Source organism: Molothrus ater, chromosome 2 (genome assembly GCF_012460135.2).
Source record: "Molothrus ater isolate BHLD 08-10-18 breed brown headed cowbird chromosome 2, BPBGC_Mater_1.1, whole genome shotgun sequence".
In the NCBI taxonomy this organism is placed as follows: domain Eukaryota; kingdom Metazoa; phylum Chordata; class Aves; order Passeriformes; family Icteridae; genus Molothrus; species Molothrus ater.
In genome coordinates, this window is record NC_050479.2 from 14,761,782 (window position 1) to 14,775,927 (window position 14,146).

A 14,146-nucleotide genomic window follows, 5' to 3' on the forward strand; every position below is an offset into this window, starting at 1 on the left:
TCTCTCTATATTTTCTGGGAGTAATGTCTTTCTTTCATTGTATGACATTATTCTGGGGTGTGATTTGGTAAGACTAATAACTTCTTTGATGTGCCCATCCTGTTTGTGCCCTTCTCCGTGTTTCCTAAACTTCTGTGCCAGTTTCCATCACTCTCAATGTCACACTGACTTCTCCTAAGCCTGTCTTTTCTCTGTGCCACACAATGAGTCACTGTCCCCTAAAGCCAACTTACTGCTTTAGCAGAAAAATTCAAACTTCCACTTAGAGGCCTTTAGAGAATTCACATCTAAAATACTGTACAGATAATTAACTCTTTCTAGGCAAATATCACTGAAGCATCAAGTGATTCCCACCCCATTACAAATATCAGTGCACTGTTCCATATACAGAGTATCTTATCTGAGCATTTATTATATGGAAAATAACAATTTATTAATCTGAGACAGAAAAGATACTCAATAAAAGGACCAGAAGTACCTTTATGCAACAAGGAAAAAGGAGGTACAGTGGTAAGCATCATACCCATAGATTCTGTCATTTGAACACGGAATCCACAATGGATTTAACAATTCAAACACACAAGTAATGACAGCGTACCTTTATTGTAACACGTGCAATGCACCGATGCAGTAGATACAATGCCAGCAGTCTTCTCCTTGCACAAACTACTATCAATCAGTAACTTCTAGGTGGAAGCAGCATTTAGTGCAAAGAATAATTAAGAAACCTCTAATGTTAACCATGTTTTGGGAACTGTTTGCATACATAGTGCAGCACTCACAGCCATTTCCCAATGGGCCTTAAACATGGAAAACTGATCAGCTATAGCAGTTTGCATTTGAAAATTCTAACACAGATACTTGTTTTTCTTTTTAAAAAAATCTATACTACAGCAACAAATAAATAAAGACTAACAATGTGTATATATATTTGCTTAGAATCAATTCAGCAACTTAAAAAAATATAATGTTCAGTGTTTGCTGAATTGCTTTATACTGCATCTATCACTGTGAAACACTACATTAAAAAAGTTAAAGACAAAAAAATTCTTCCAACTCTCTTCATACCCTATTAGTTGAAAAGTTTGCAAGCACTGCTGCCTCTCAGCTACTAATATGCAATTCAGGTCCCCTGGTCATTCTGGGAATCTTTCCAGAACATCCCTGCACACCCAGCAGCTCCCTGTGCAGCGATACCAAAGGGAAGCACAAGCCCTTGTACAACGAGCAGATTTAAGTCATCTTCTAGCTCACGAAATTCCTTGCTAAAAACCAAACTACCCCCACCTGTTGTGACTGATTTCTACATCTGCCAAGCTCACCCAGGAACACAGATGCTCTGAACTCTGTCCCTGTGGGCTTCGTTTCATCTACATGAGTAATCACACCAAGAACCAATGGAAATATTCACGCTTGCAAAATTATGGATACACCTGCTTACAGGGTATCTGCATTCATCTGCAGCTAGACAAACTGATTGCAGTCCTGGATCATAAATGAAGAGTCTCTATTAGATTACAGGTAATAATATCAAAGTATTTTCTGGGATGCCTCCAACAGACATAGAACACTCAGGGAAATATAGGAAACTTTCAATTTAGAGGGAAGCTCTGTTCTTTGGGAGAATTCAGTGATTCACAAGTTGTAGGCCATGGAAGAACTGTGCCCTGTGTATATTAGAGAATTAACTGAGATAATTTAAAATAGTAAGACTGAAAAATGCTTCTAATTGGCTATCCAAACTGAATACATTTAGACCAATTATAGGCCAAAGAAAAAGCAAATTTTGGAACATTTTTGAGTATCACTTTGGGATTCTGCATAGGCTACTCAGAGTCTATGAAAAGTTTATATATTGTGGCATGCAATAAAATTTTTCTTTATGTATGGTTTAGAAACATAAAGGACAGCTTTTGTATGGTTTGTTTTCATTAACAGTATATTGGTGGGGCAAATCAACTCTCTCCAATAGAACTAAGAAAATGTTGATATGGGTGTTGAATGAAAGATCATTGCTCAGGATTAGAGTGTTTAGGGAAATAGTGCACTACTTATTCTACCTTGGAAAAGTAAAAAATGCACATATTGGTCATATCCTTCCTACCTCTTTTCAAGTGGGATTTTTAATCACAAATATTTTAGTTGCTACATAGCAAACTCTTACAAAAATATAACTTCTGACAGCATGAGAAACTGCTGAAGAAAAATGCATTTTCTTCCAGAACAGAACTACAAGGCACCCCAGCTTCTACTGATTTTTACACTGCAAGTGAACCTAACTGAGCAAGAGCCTCACACAATATGGGCCATCTGTGGCAATACAGCCATCACTGACCCTACTGAAGCACACACACCTCAAAACATTCAGTACAGGTGCACATAAAGATAGATCATATCACACCCATATTTCTTCATCCTCTAAGCCAACTTTTGCTTCAAAAATCTAGTGCTTCCCATAAGGCTGGGGAGAGGATATGCCCACATGCACCTCATTACACTCAATTTCTTGCACCATGGTGGAATAAAAACGCAGCCTTGATCTTCATGCTTCAGTAGAAAGCTACTGTCAAATCCATATCAGAATCCAAATAATCAATACGGCAGCAACTAAAAAAATCCAGGAGGTAAAAGGCCAAAGATTCTTCTGCAGCAGAGATTACAGCAATGATGAATTGCTAGGGTAAGTAAAAATTTAAGACTGGCTTTCTTCCCTTTGCAACAAAGGACTTGGGGTATTCTCCCACAAGATTTTTTTTCTTTTTTAGTTATGCCCTTCTCTATATGGAAGCACTGCAGTGTTCATTTAAAAAAATCAAAACCACACAAAACCCTCTCCCATTTTTAAAAAGCACCATAAATGAAAAATCTGTTGGAAAAACAAACAACAAAAACTCCATGGACCACCTTTCAGGGATGAAATGCTAAAGATGTCTTTTTTAATCAACCAGTTTGTGAAGATCTACAAAAAAATAAAAAGGATCACATTCTAAAGGTTCAGTGCAGTCAGCAGCTATATAGTTTTGCTGCTTATTCATCTAAGTTGACTTTCAAAAATAACACCCTAGCTCGTCAAAATATACATTTTCCATTTGCTTTTAAATTAAAATAATAATAAAAAAACATTTAAAGAATTCACAATCAATAGCATGACTAAGTTTCAGGATCATCTACAGCATATAATTTAAAGGTTCAAGATGCCAATATGCAGCATGTGGCAGGCCTATATGCTCCATGCAGCATGTACATTTAGGATCATCTCAAATAATCTTGATGTTCAGATGTCAGTCTGTTTCTTCCAAATCGTGTAGAATACCCATCTGGAGAAAACAAGCAGTTAAGGAAAAAAGGCAACACTTGTACACAGTTAAAATGCAGTTCTTTTTACTTATATTTAAATTCTGAAAACTTCTGGTAGCTCATAAAGGGTAGGGAAAACACTCAAAAGTGATATCTACCTGGATTCTCTTCTTGACTCAGCAGATCAAAGATGCCTACTCTTCAAAACACATACATGTTCCATTAAGGCCTGGCAGTCATAAAGGGAAAAATAACCAGTTTCTCTGAAACTGTAAGCTTTAAGGGCAAGTATCCTGATATCCTTCACATTTATTTTGTCTTGAAAATGCAAGGTCCAATCTGCATTTCCCAAAGAGTTGACAATAATGAGAAGCAGGAGGAGCTGGCTGCAGTCAGTCTGGGGTCAATATGGGGTCAATATGAGGTCGGTATGGGGGCTGCAGCAGTGAGCACTACTGGGCTTAGGGACACAGGAGGGAGGCAAATGAACACACACAACACAAGAAAGGCTGTGGCAGTATCATGTGCTTAATGTATTAGGAATACAAAGATTGTGAAAAGATGTTTCCTGTCAAGAGAGACAGCCACAGCAGGCTTCACTCTGCAGAAACATTTCCAGGGAGATCCCACAAAAGCAGCAAACACTCAAGGCAAGTGCAGATGGCAGAACCACCTTACAGCAGATCAAAATGCCCCTCTCACACTAAGGGCTTGAAGTTTAAACTTCTAGGCTCCTTACATAACTTCCTTACCACCCACAAATTGAAGAAATTCTGAAGGATTATTTTTAGGAATGGGAGGTTGCTGAGAATAGGCATAACCCTCTACTTGGAGTATTTTTTCCAGTAACACTAACTAGTAATTATTGTTGGGAATTACTCTTCCCCATTCCCCAGCCTTAAAAGTAAAGTCTGAACTGTATGTTCAAGAATAGCTCTATCAGATAATATCTAAAGATCTGGATCATGCTAATCTGTGTGAAGTTAGTTTCTTATTTTAGTAAAAGAAGAAAAGAAAATAAGAAGATACAGCCTTGTCAGAACTCCCAGGCAGCATTACCTTTATCACACAGTTTATCCTACATCACATACACCACTCAAAACATTAACAAAAATACAGCTTATTCATGAAAGGTGCTGATCATTTTACCAGCTGTGAATTTATAGCACTTTTAGAAAATAATTCCTACAATTATCCTCAAAACTGCCATACTTCATTTACTATGAAAAAAACCATTAAGCATTTAAATCAGAACTGCCTTTTTGCTTGAGTTTATTACCTCCAAACAATCTATGCTTGCTTGATTTATTAATACACACTCTCCAGTCTTCTTCAGTCTTTAAGGATACAATTCCATGTAGGAAGGAACACACACAGTTTCTTTTGAAAACTCCACAGGACAATAAAGCCTGCTAAGCTGCTCTTCATACAGAGTCAAGGCATCAGTCAGATTGATACAGTTTCCCTGAAGAAAAAAAAAAATCCCAGTCACAATCAAGCAAATAAGCAAAATTTCAGATGAACATATAGATTTTGACATTACTGCCAGGCTCCCACATACTTCAGAACCAGATACATGCTGTTCTTAATATTTAATATTTACAATGCAAACACTGAACAGCTTGTCTTCATTCTGCCTACAGCAAACAACAATTTGTATCCTTTCAAGAAAGGGTAAGTATGGGGGGGATGATCTATATTCTCATTAGCAGAAGCAATCATTATATGAGGGCTTCCAGTTAAAACAGACCACCATGTGTTGTTTACCTATAACATCTACTCCATAACCATTTTCTTTATAATTGCTTAAACTTATTAGTAAACAGTATTACAACATCCAGATTTTTCTCAGTTATTTAACATTGCCTAGATCTTACAGTGTTTAAATGCACTTTTTAAAAAACTATAGCCTATTAATTTTAAACAGATTCTTCCACAAAGCAATGTGACAAAATACATCAAATTATATAGAAGTTCTCTGGCTGCGGGCTACATTGTCTTGAGTTTCCACATGTCATGCTTCTGAAAAAGAAGATATTCCTACAATACTTTTTTGTCTTAGGGGTGAAACAACATCTCATTCTTGGAATACAAATACATCAAGGATTGAGTGAGGAATGAAAAAAAAAAGCAAATCCCAAGAAACAAACCCCCCACCCCCCAACCCCCCCCCAAAAAAAAAATTAAAACAAAAAACCCCACCCAACTCTCTCCCAAGCAACTCCTATTTGCAAGCACTACCTTGTCCCAAGCTAAATATTAATAAAAAGCAGAAGTTACTGCAATGTATACCTGGGGTGCCCATATGGAGAAAGGTCTAATTAGAAGTCTGAATTCTCCATACCCATAACACATTTGAAGATTTAGTGGTTACAGTGAGCTCACCAGAACACCAGGCTGAACAAACACCAACAATCCAAAGCAATAAAAATCAATTGTGTAAGTTGAATCAAAAAAACTTTGTCAAGTTTCTTGACTACCTAACCAAGTAGACAAGCAAACACTTTACAACCTTAAATTCAACAGTCTTAGGAAGAGTGTGCAAATCCAAGTTACTTGGATACTAATTTGAAACTAAGTGAAGTTGAATACAGTCACCACTGCGTGGTCTACAAATCACTCAGGTTGTTTTTTTCCAGGTAGGAGGCACTGAATGAAGACTCACCAAAAAGAAGTGGATTGCTGCTGTGGCACAGCACAGAGAAAATATATTCTGTGACTGTGGTCAAGGTGGAGATATTGTTAAAGGCCCTTGGGCACACTGACAGCCAAATGAATTGAATTGTGGTCTTCTACTTCCACCACTTTCCTGAGGAATCTTCAGCTCAACCTATAGGCCCTAAACATGATAAACCAAGCATGCTGTAACACTGCACATCAACAGCAGGTTATATGATGACTGTGAATCTCTCCTGCCCACACAGTAAGTGCCAGTCTGGCCATCTGTGGGGTAGGATGAGATCTTCAGGAGATGAGTGTCCCCATCCTCCCCTAGTGGTTGGGTTTTACTAGCATATAGTATAAATGTCTTTTACTGTGATCTAGCACAAACCCTGTTTTCCTCTTCTGATTTCTGATCAGTAGATACAGAAGCATTAACTAGCATTTTCTAGAGCTATTCTCAATATAAAAATCCTCAGCTTTCCCATACATTTTACTACTTCTAGTGAAGGAATGTTTGCCAAAGAAGATAAAAAGGAGAACAAAAAGGAAATTTTTTACACACAGGTCCCAAAGATCCAGCACAAGAGCCAAAGCCCCACAAAATGATAGCAAGAAATGCAAGGCACAGAAACTGTGTTAGAAAGTCTAAAGCAAGATCCTCTGTCTCCAGAATGACAGGATCTTCCTGCTGCTCTGAATGACTTTGGGAAGTGTTTGTGTGTACACTCAAGTACACATAATTTTGTTGTTTTTTTTTTTTTAACTGACTATTGAATGCAGCATCTCATTTGTTCCTGCCATTCAATAACATGTGTAACCTGCTCCTGACTGTGAAAGAATGCACATGACTCAATTAGAAAACACTAGATCTAAACAAAAATCAGCTCCCTTACATTCACATCTTATTCAGTATTTTAGGACCCCTAACTTGAAATGAGGACCCCAGGCACCAAGGACTTACTCAATGCTTCCAGTGTCTGACTGCCTATGTTTCACACATTGTGTTGCTCTGCTAAGACACTGCAAAGCTTTTAAATCCTGGAGCAGAGGCTTTATGAAAGACTTGTTTTACTGTGCAGCTTATTTTTGGTGCTCCACGATTTTTTTAAATGCCCTTTAAGTTATTACATGCACACAGATGCAACTGAAAATTCATTTTCAAAAAGCAAGGAACTAAGATGCACTTGAACAAGTACTATCTGTGCTCTATAAAGCATACAACAGGCAGAGGCTAAAACAAGCAGAGGTGACATTTGAAATCAGTATTTCTAAACAGCTCCATTTACATTGATTTTTCCATGTAACAACATCACATGATAACTAGAATCAAACTGTAAAATGTACATTCTGACTTTGGGATTTATACTATTTTTCCTACTTTTTATTGGTAGGATTTTTTCACAGTGTATTTAAAACATTTCTATTTCCAGAGGAAGTGAAAAGAGAATTCATTCTACTCATCATCCTCTGAATTTTTTGCATCCTGCTCAATTTTTTTTTGGACTGTGCTCAAGTCTTCACAAGTAGAAAAGAAAACCTCAGCTTAAAAAAATCTTAACACAGGATCTTGACAATGGTCTCAGGCACATGATGTGATTCTTGGGGTTCACCTGTACAGGGCCAGGAGTTGGACTTGGATGATTGTTCTGGGCCCCTTCCACACCATGAAATCCTATGGCTCCACTCTATTCTATCACTCTAGTCTTTTAAAAATCATATTTGGGAAAGCACTCCTTCAAAAGAACTTGCATAAAACATGTTTGATTATAATTTTGGTCATATTGCACAAACAAACCAGTACATGTTTATTTGGTAAAGGAAAATGACTTGCTGTATATAGAAATTTTCTAATAAAAATTTGGGTTTCTAAACCCAAATGTTTGGGTATCAGAAAAGAAATGAGACTTGTCAAAAGTAGAAGACTAACACAAACTGAGCACAATGAACAGACTGCTGCAGCACTTGTTTAGTAACCTGTTATTATCCAGGGGATTGTGGTGGGTTTTTTTGGTTCAGCTGCCCTTCACCAAACATATCATTTTGTTTCAACATCAGACTGAATGCAAAAGAAAACTAAAAACAATTTGTGTGTGCAATTTGAGTCACAAATAGGAGCACTGCTAGGTAATTTACAGAGCACACCACTATTACGTAGGAAGCTGAACAGGATACACAATGATAGAAGAGTATACAGTTTCCCAGACTGTCCTTCAGTGTTTCATCATTTCTCCCTTCTCCAGCAAGAGACAAATCACTGCAGACACCATGGAAAACAAATTACAGGAACAATGAACACGCCAAGAAATAATTTTTACTTTTCAAACCCACAACTCTCCAATTTCCAAATCAAGATCTTGCCTGAAGCTTCAGACAACTCACCTGGCTCTTTTATCAACATTTTTCTTCTGGACAAACATTACAGGATTTTATAGTTCTGCACAGTTATCTTTTTTAACTACCTGTCTTTACTCAACACAAAGTTAAGCACTCCAAAAATCAAATCTATGACACTTAAGGCTTATTTCAATAAACTTATTGAAAAAAATCAGTATTATTAAGACATTTCTTTAAAACATGACCAGCTTTATTAACCAAGACTACAGTGTTAGTAACAATGTCAATCACACTTAGATATTCCAGTATCACCAAAATGCCACAGGGAACCAAGCTCAGAATGCAACAGTGTTCACTCTAACTCCCACTGCCTAATGAAGAGCTATGTGGTAGAGCAATGCATTGTTTGTTCTGAACAGACACCATATAACTCAAACAATAGCTAATACTGAATGCTGTTTAACAAGGTTTAAAGCAGATGACTCACCAATTACATGTTTTCAAAAGCAAAATCACTTCCTTTTATTTTCCCCACAGGGTTCCGCCAATTTTTCAATATATACAAAAGACTTTACCAAACTCCTCTCCCCAGCCCCTCTCATTTAATCTCTGTTCCATGTCAAACAATTCAGTAAGAACTAGGAAGGTAAGAACTAGGAGAATTATGATTTTTTTTTTTACCCTTAAGTCATATCTTTCTGACACAAAAGTACTTGAGGTAGTTTTAACTTTGAGATTAACAAATCTTAATCTCTAAGACCTTCCTTAAGACAGCCTTTGCATCCTGAGTCTGCTCAGTGCTTGCACTCACTTCAATAGCTCATGCCCATCTCCCAGTATGCATTTTTCTGGGCTCTCACAAGGCATAAATTGTATAGTTCCATGGGTTTCATTTTTAGGTTTCTACAGGACAATGCACAACAAATTTAAATAAGAAACACAGTTCTGGACAGACCAAAAACATTCCTTAAAGTAAGTAGCAAAAAAAATTGTTTCAATTAATCCTGTAAGTTCCATTTAACTCTGCCCATCTATAAAGTGGATGTGTCCATCAACTGGTTACTTAGGCCACTATGCTTCCTCCAACCCTCAGAAAGTAAACTAGTGAGTTGAAAGCAGGTGAAAGGGTCCCTTTTCCATACTTGCCCATTTCTTACATGTCTTACCCCGTATGTCATTGTCATGGGCCACCTTTGTCTGTGACTGTATGCCAGAGAAGTTTAATTTTTATGTTTAGCATGGGTTTCTATTTTTATTTTAAAATGATGTGCCAGAATTGGGCATGGCCATGGTTGGATTTTATCCTTCCTCACTTCAGTGACTAATAAGCAGTAAGACAGAGCATGAAACACCTAGATCAAAGCTAGGCTTAGGTTTTGGGGGACAGGGAGGGCTGTTAAGGAAATAACGGAGGCAAACCCAACTGTAAGTACCTCCACTGGCTAAACTCTCAGCAACATAAGGAAATGAAAATGTCTGTTCCTTAAAGTCTCTCAAACTACCAAGAAATCACAGAGGCTCACACAGGGACATACAGCCATTCTTCCAGCCTCCTTTCATGGTTCAGTCATGGAGAATCTTGTTCCCTCAATGGAAATGCTAATTAGAAAGCCCACACAGCAGCCAAAAAAAGGAGTCTAACTATGGAGCAACATGATGATTGTCTGGACATTTAGAGGGTTGTATGAGAGAGTGGCCAGGAAGAGACAGCTTAGTGAAGGGCCACATGTTGGTGCGGGAGACACACGATCCCTTCAGTGGGTCAGTGCTGTTTACTGGAACCTGTGAGTGGTCTGAGCTTCTAGCCTGCCTGGGCTGAGTGACCCCAACCAGGAAGTCACAAATTCCTGTTCAGAGGTATTTTTAAAGGTTCTACTACATAAACAGGCTGAAAATTATAGCCTTCCCAACCTCAAAAGATTAGATCAACAGAACAAAAACTTAGCACAGAAAAAGGCATTTTCTTAGCTACAAATAATCCACTGACACTAAAAGACAACCTTGCAACCAGTCTCTGCATCTGACAGAGCATGGCTTGACATCTCTTGGGACAATGCTCACATGGTACTGTGAATGCACAAGAGTGATGGCTCAGAAAAAGAAAAGCCACATATCATACTGATATCTACAAGTATATATACTCACTTGAAAGTAATCACTTGGGCCATATAAAAATCATACTTTTATAAAGTCCAATACTATAAAAACACTTAAGAGTGTCTGAAAACAAGTTGCCAGGAAGGTATATTAGAGATGAAAGTGGACCTCAGGATACACCAAGGTCTTACAACCTTATCAATTCCCATTTCTCTCCACTGTGATAGCTGGGAGCCTGGACCTCTGTCTCTCCTTGGAGAACATAACACCAAGCACCCCACAGACATGGCCTCCTATCATATCATATCATTAAACACTTCAAAGCTTCAGAAGAAGAAGAATGGAAATAAGAGCATACCATATGACCATTGAACCTCAGAGTGGTGGGATTATGTTTAACAGTAAGTTTTTACAAACAAGCTTCAAGTCTTAAACCTACAGACAGGTTTGCAAGTTCTGCAGGCTAAGAGCCCTAAAGTCTCTCTGGGCAGATCCTGTGTAGGCTGCAACACTCAATATGGATGATACAGCTAGAAAAGCAAGGGTGTGTAAAGCACAGCTGCTACTCATACAGGTTTTTTTTCTAAGCTGTGATTACTATTTGCACAGAGAAAATAGAGGCATTTTTCCCCAAACACACTCAGCCACAAACTTAAAGCAGTAGAGAATGACATCCATTAACTGCCCTTTTATATCTTTTCAGAGATGAAAAAAAGGAAGAAGTCCCTCCTGCATCTTAAAATTGGCCACATAAGTTCTTGTATCCCCTAGGAATACAAATAAATAGTCTGAAAAACCTTCCACAGGCAGAATCTCTATAAATGTTCATCAAATGCCAGGCAATACTGGTTACCTGCCTCCACCTAGTGGCGACGGGACATCCTGCAGCAGCCTTTGGAGACTGCTTCGAGGATCACCACGGAAGGAATCCCGAGGGAACCACCAGGTGTGTTAAGAGCAGCAATTCAGAAATAATTCTTTTTATAATCTCAGATAAATTATATCCATCTGGAGTTAGACAGCACTAGATCCTGCTTGCTGACAATTCACGTGCAGATCAGAACATTTTCTAAAACTTGTGCAGAGCTCAATGAAGAGGTGATGAGCATTTCCCTTTATTTTTCCCAGCAGTGGCATTTAGACAGACAGCAATACATTATGGGAAAGGATGGCATTCTGTAAACACAACTCCACTTTTAGGTAAAGCATTTCTTCGGCATTCATATAAATGACAACCTAATTAGATGCACATGATTCTGTTCAGGGTGCAAGGGGACAGACTACAAACTACAAAGAACAGAAATTTTCAATCTTAGTATAACATGCCAAGGCAGAAGAGACAACTGTAATTGCTGGCTAGTGGTCACCAGGACAACGATCCTTTTGCTGCATTTTTCCTATGAGACATTTCCTCACCATAGCAAAGACGATCTCTGACAAGTAAGTGGACATTCCCCCAGTCCCTTTCCTTGATGAAATTTAATGCTTTTTTGTTTTAGAGAACCAAAATTCAAAGAAGGGGCTGGGGGGCACACAGAGTCCTGCATTTTAAAAACACAACTGCCTTAAAAGGCACATGATTTCTTCAGCAAGGCTTGCTATGTAACATAAAGCATCCTGGAAGTAGATAGCTGGAGCAAAAGTAACTTAAATTCACAATTCCAGAGAGATAAAACCACTGGCATTTAATAGCAAATACAATAGAACATTTAAATTCATAAATGAGTTCCCAGTGTGTGACTAAGCTGCCAAAGTTGGTAGTATTGACCTTCTGTCTATAGTTAAACCAATCCTCCAAGTAGCCAGATTCAGTTAGTTCAACTGAATTTAAATTTAAGTCATTTAAACAAAGTTATAGACAGCTAATTTTATTTGAAGTACCCCAAAAGTCTGTTCATCCTATGGCCAGACTGTTGAGTTGTCTGAGGGTGTGGAGGGTTGACCCTGTCTGGGTGCCAGATGCCCACAAAAAACAGCCTGGCATTTCCCTGCTCAGTTGGACACAGGAGAGAAAATACAGCAAAAGGCTCAAGGGCTGAGATAAGGCTGGGGAGAGAACACTCACCAGTTACTGTCAGAGGCAAAGAGACTCAACTGGGGTAATAAACTCAATTTCCTCATCAAATCAGAGTGGGATAATATGAAATAAACCCAAATTTTAGCAGTACCTTCCCCTACCTCTCATTTCTCCCCAGGGTGAACTTTATTCACAAATTCTCTACTTCTTCCCCACTGCACTGATGGAGGATGGGGAATGGGGATTCTGGTCAGTTCATCCCATGTTATGTCTGCTGCCCCTTCTCCCTCACACTCTGCTCTGCTCCAGTGTGGGGTCTCCCTCTAAGGGAGGCCTCCATGAGCTCCTCCAACATGAGTCCTTCCATGGGCTGCAGTTTTTCATTAATTGTTCCAGCATGGGTCCCCTGCAGGGTCACAAGTTCTTCCAGGAAGCCTGGTCTAGTGTGGGCTTCCCAGAGGGTCACAGCCTCCCTCAGGTATCCACAAGCTCCACCATGGGGCCCTCCAGGGGCTGCAGCTGCATCTCTGCTCCCCTGTGGAGCCTCATGGGCTACTGGAGCACAGTCTGCTCCACCATGGTCTTCATCATGGGCTGCAGGGGAATCTCTGCCCCTCCTCCAGTGACCTTGGAGTCTGCAGAGCTGTTTCTCTCCCATGTCCTCACTTCTCTCTCTGGCTGTTGTGCAGCAACTTTTGGCCCTTCAAAAATCTTATCCCAGAGGCACTACCACAGTCACTGATGGGCTCAGCCCTGGTCAGGAGCAGGTCCACCCAGGAGCCAGCTGGCATTGCCTCTGTTGGACATGGGGAGCCCTTCCCACTCCCCCTCACTACCAAAACCTGGCCATATAAACCCAATAGAGAGGATTATTCCATTTTTACAGAGGACTATTTTGTTTTTTCAGGCCCAACTGGGAAGTGGCTACAAAGACCATCAAATGGGCTGAGTAGTCTACCAATAGATGTATCAAAGCTCTGATAGCTGTCTGCCCCAGTATTAGCTGCCCTTTCTTCAACATCTTCAGGAAGACTAAACTGCTAGAGAACACTGCTTCTATACTCCAGCCCTTGCACTGGCTACCCATTAGCCCTAAGTTCAATTTTAAGCCACATCAATTTTAATATTGTTTCTTTCCCAACCTGCCACGTACCACCTTGTTGCTTTGGGACCACAAAATATAAGATTGCATAGTTTCACAACAGCTAAAACCCACCAGGGCTGGTTCAGGATTGCTGTCCTTTCATTCTTTCTGCGCAATCACTTGCTGGAGAGCTGACTTATCTCCTCCCATGAGGACAAAACAAGAAGCAGGGGCTGCACCAGTCTCCACCTCAGTTGGCTCCAGCTGACACAGAACAACCCCCCTGCCCTCTGGCTGCAGCACAGCCATCATTTCAGCTTTCAGCACAAGCTCCTTTGCAAGAGTCCTTCTGCAAAGTCCAACAAAACCTGTTCCCAGATATACATTTACCTACATTCCAACAAGGTGAGCTAGTATCACTGTGTATGCTACAAGGACAGCAACTGCAACATGACTTGCTCTGTTTCCAAAACATTTAGTGTCCTTTTGATAGCAAAATCTGCCACAAATAATTCCACAATTAACAGAACAGCAAAGCCATTAAAATTCAAAGTGTGGTAAAACCACATTAATCATATCTTATATTTCAACTACAAGATAATTGCTCTTGCCCATACAACCATAGCATTTTAAAATAGAGCAGCATATTAGAA

The 14,146-nt window shown here is 39.3% G+C and overlaps 1 protein-coding gene across 1 annotated transcript in view; it reads right to left on the reverse strand.

The window, feature by feature from the left end:
* Window positions 1-584: 584 nt before the first annotated feature.
* SMS (spermine synthase) overlaps window positions 585-14,146 on the reverse strand; it is a 43,542-nt gene continuing 29,980 nt past the window's right edge. Inside the window, exons 10-11 of the mRNA XM_054518576.1 lie at window positions 4,647-4,762; window positions 585-3,317 (exon numbers count right to left, since the gene is read on the reverse strand). Of these exons, the coding sequence (XP_054374551.1) occupies window positions 3,275-3,317; window positions 4,647-4,762 (159 nt within the window). The 3' untranslated portion in view covers window positions 585-3,274. The remainder of the gene's footprint in view (window positions 3,318-4,646; window positions 4,763-14,146) is intronic.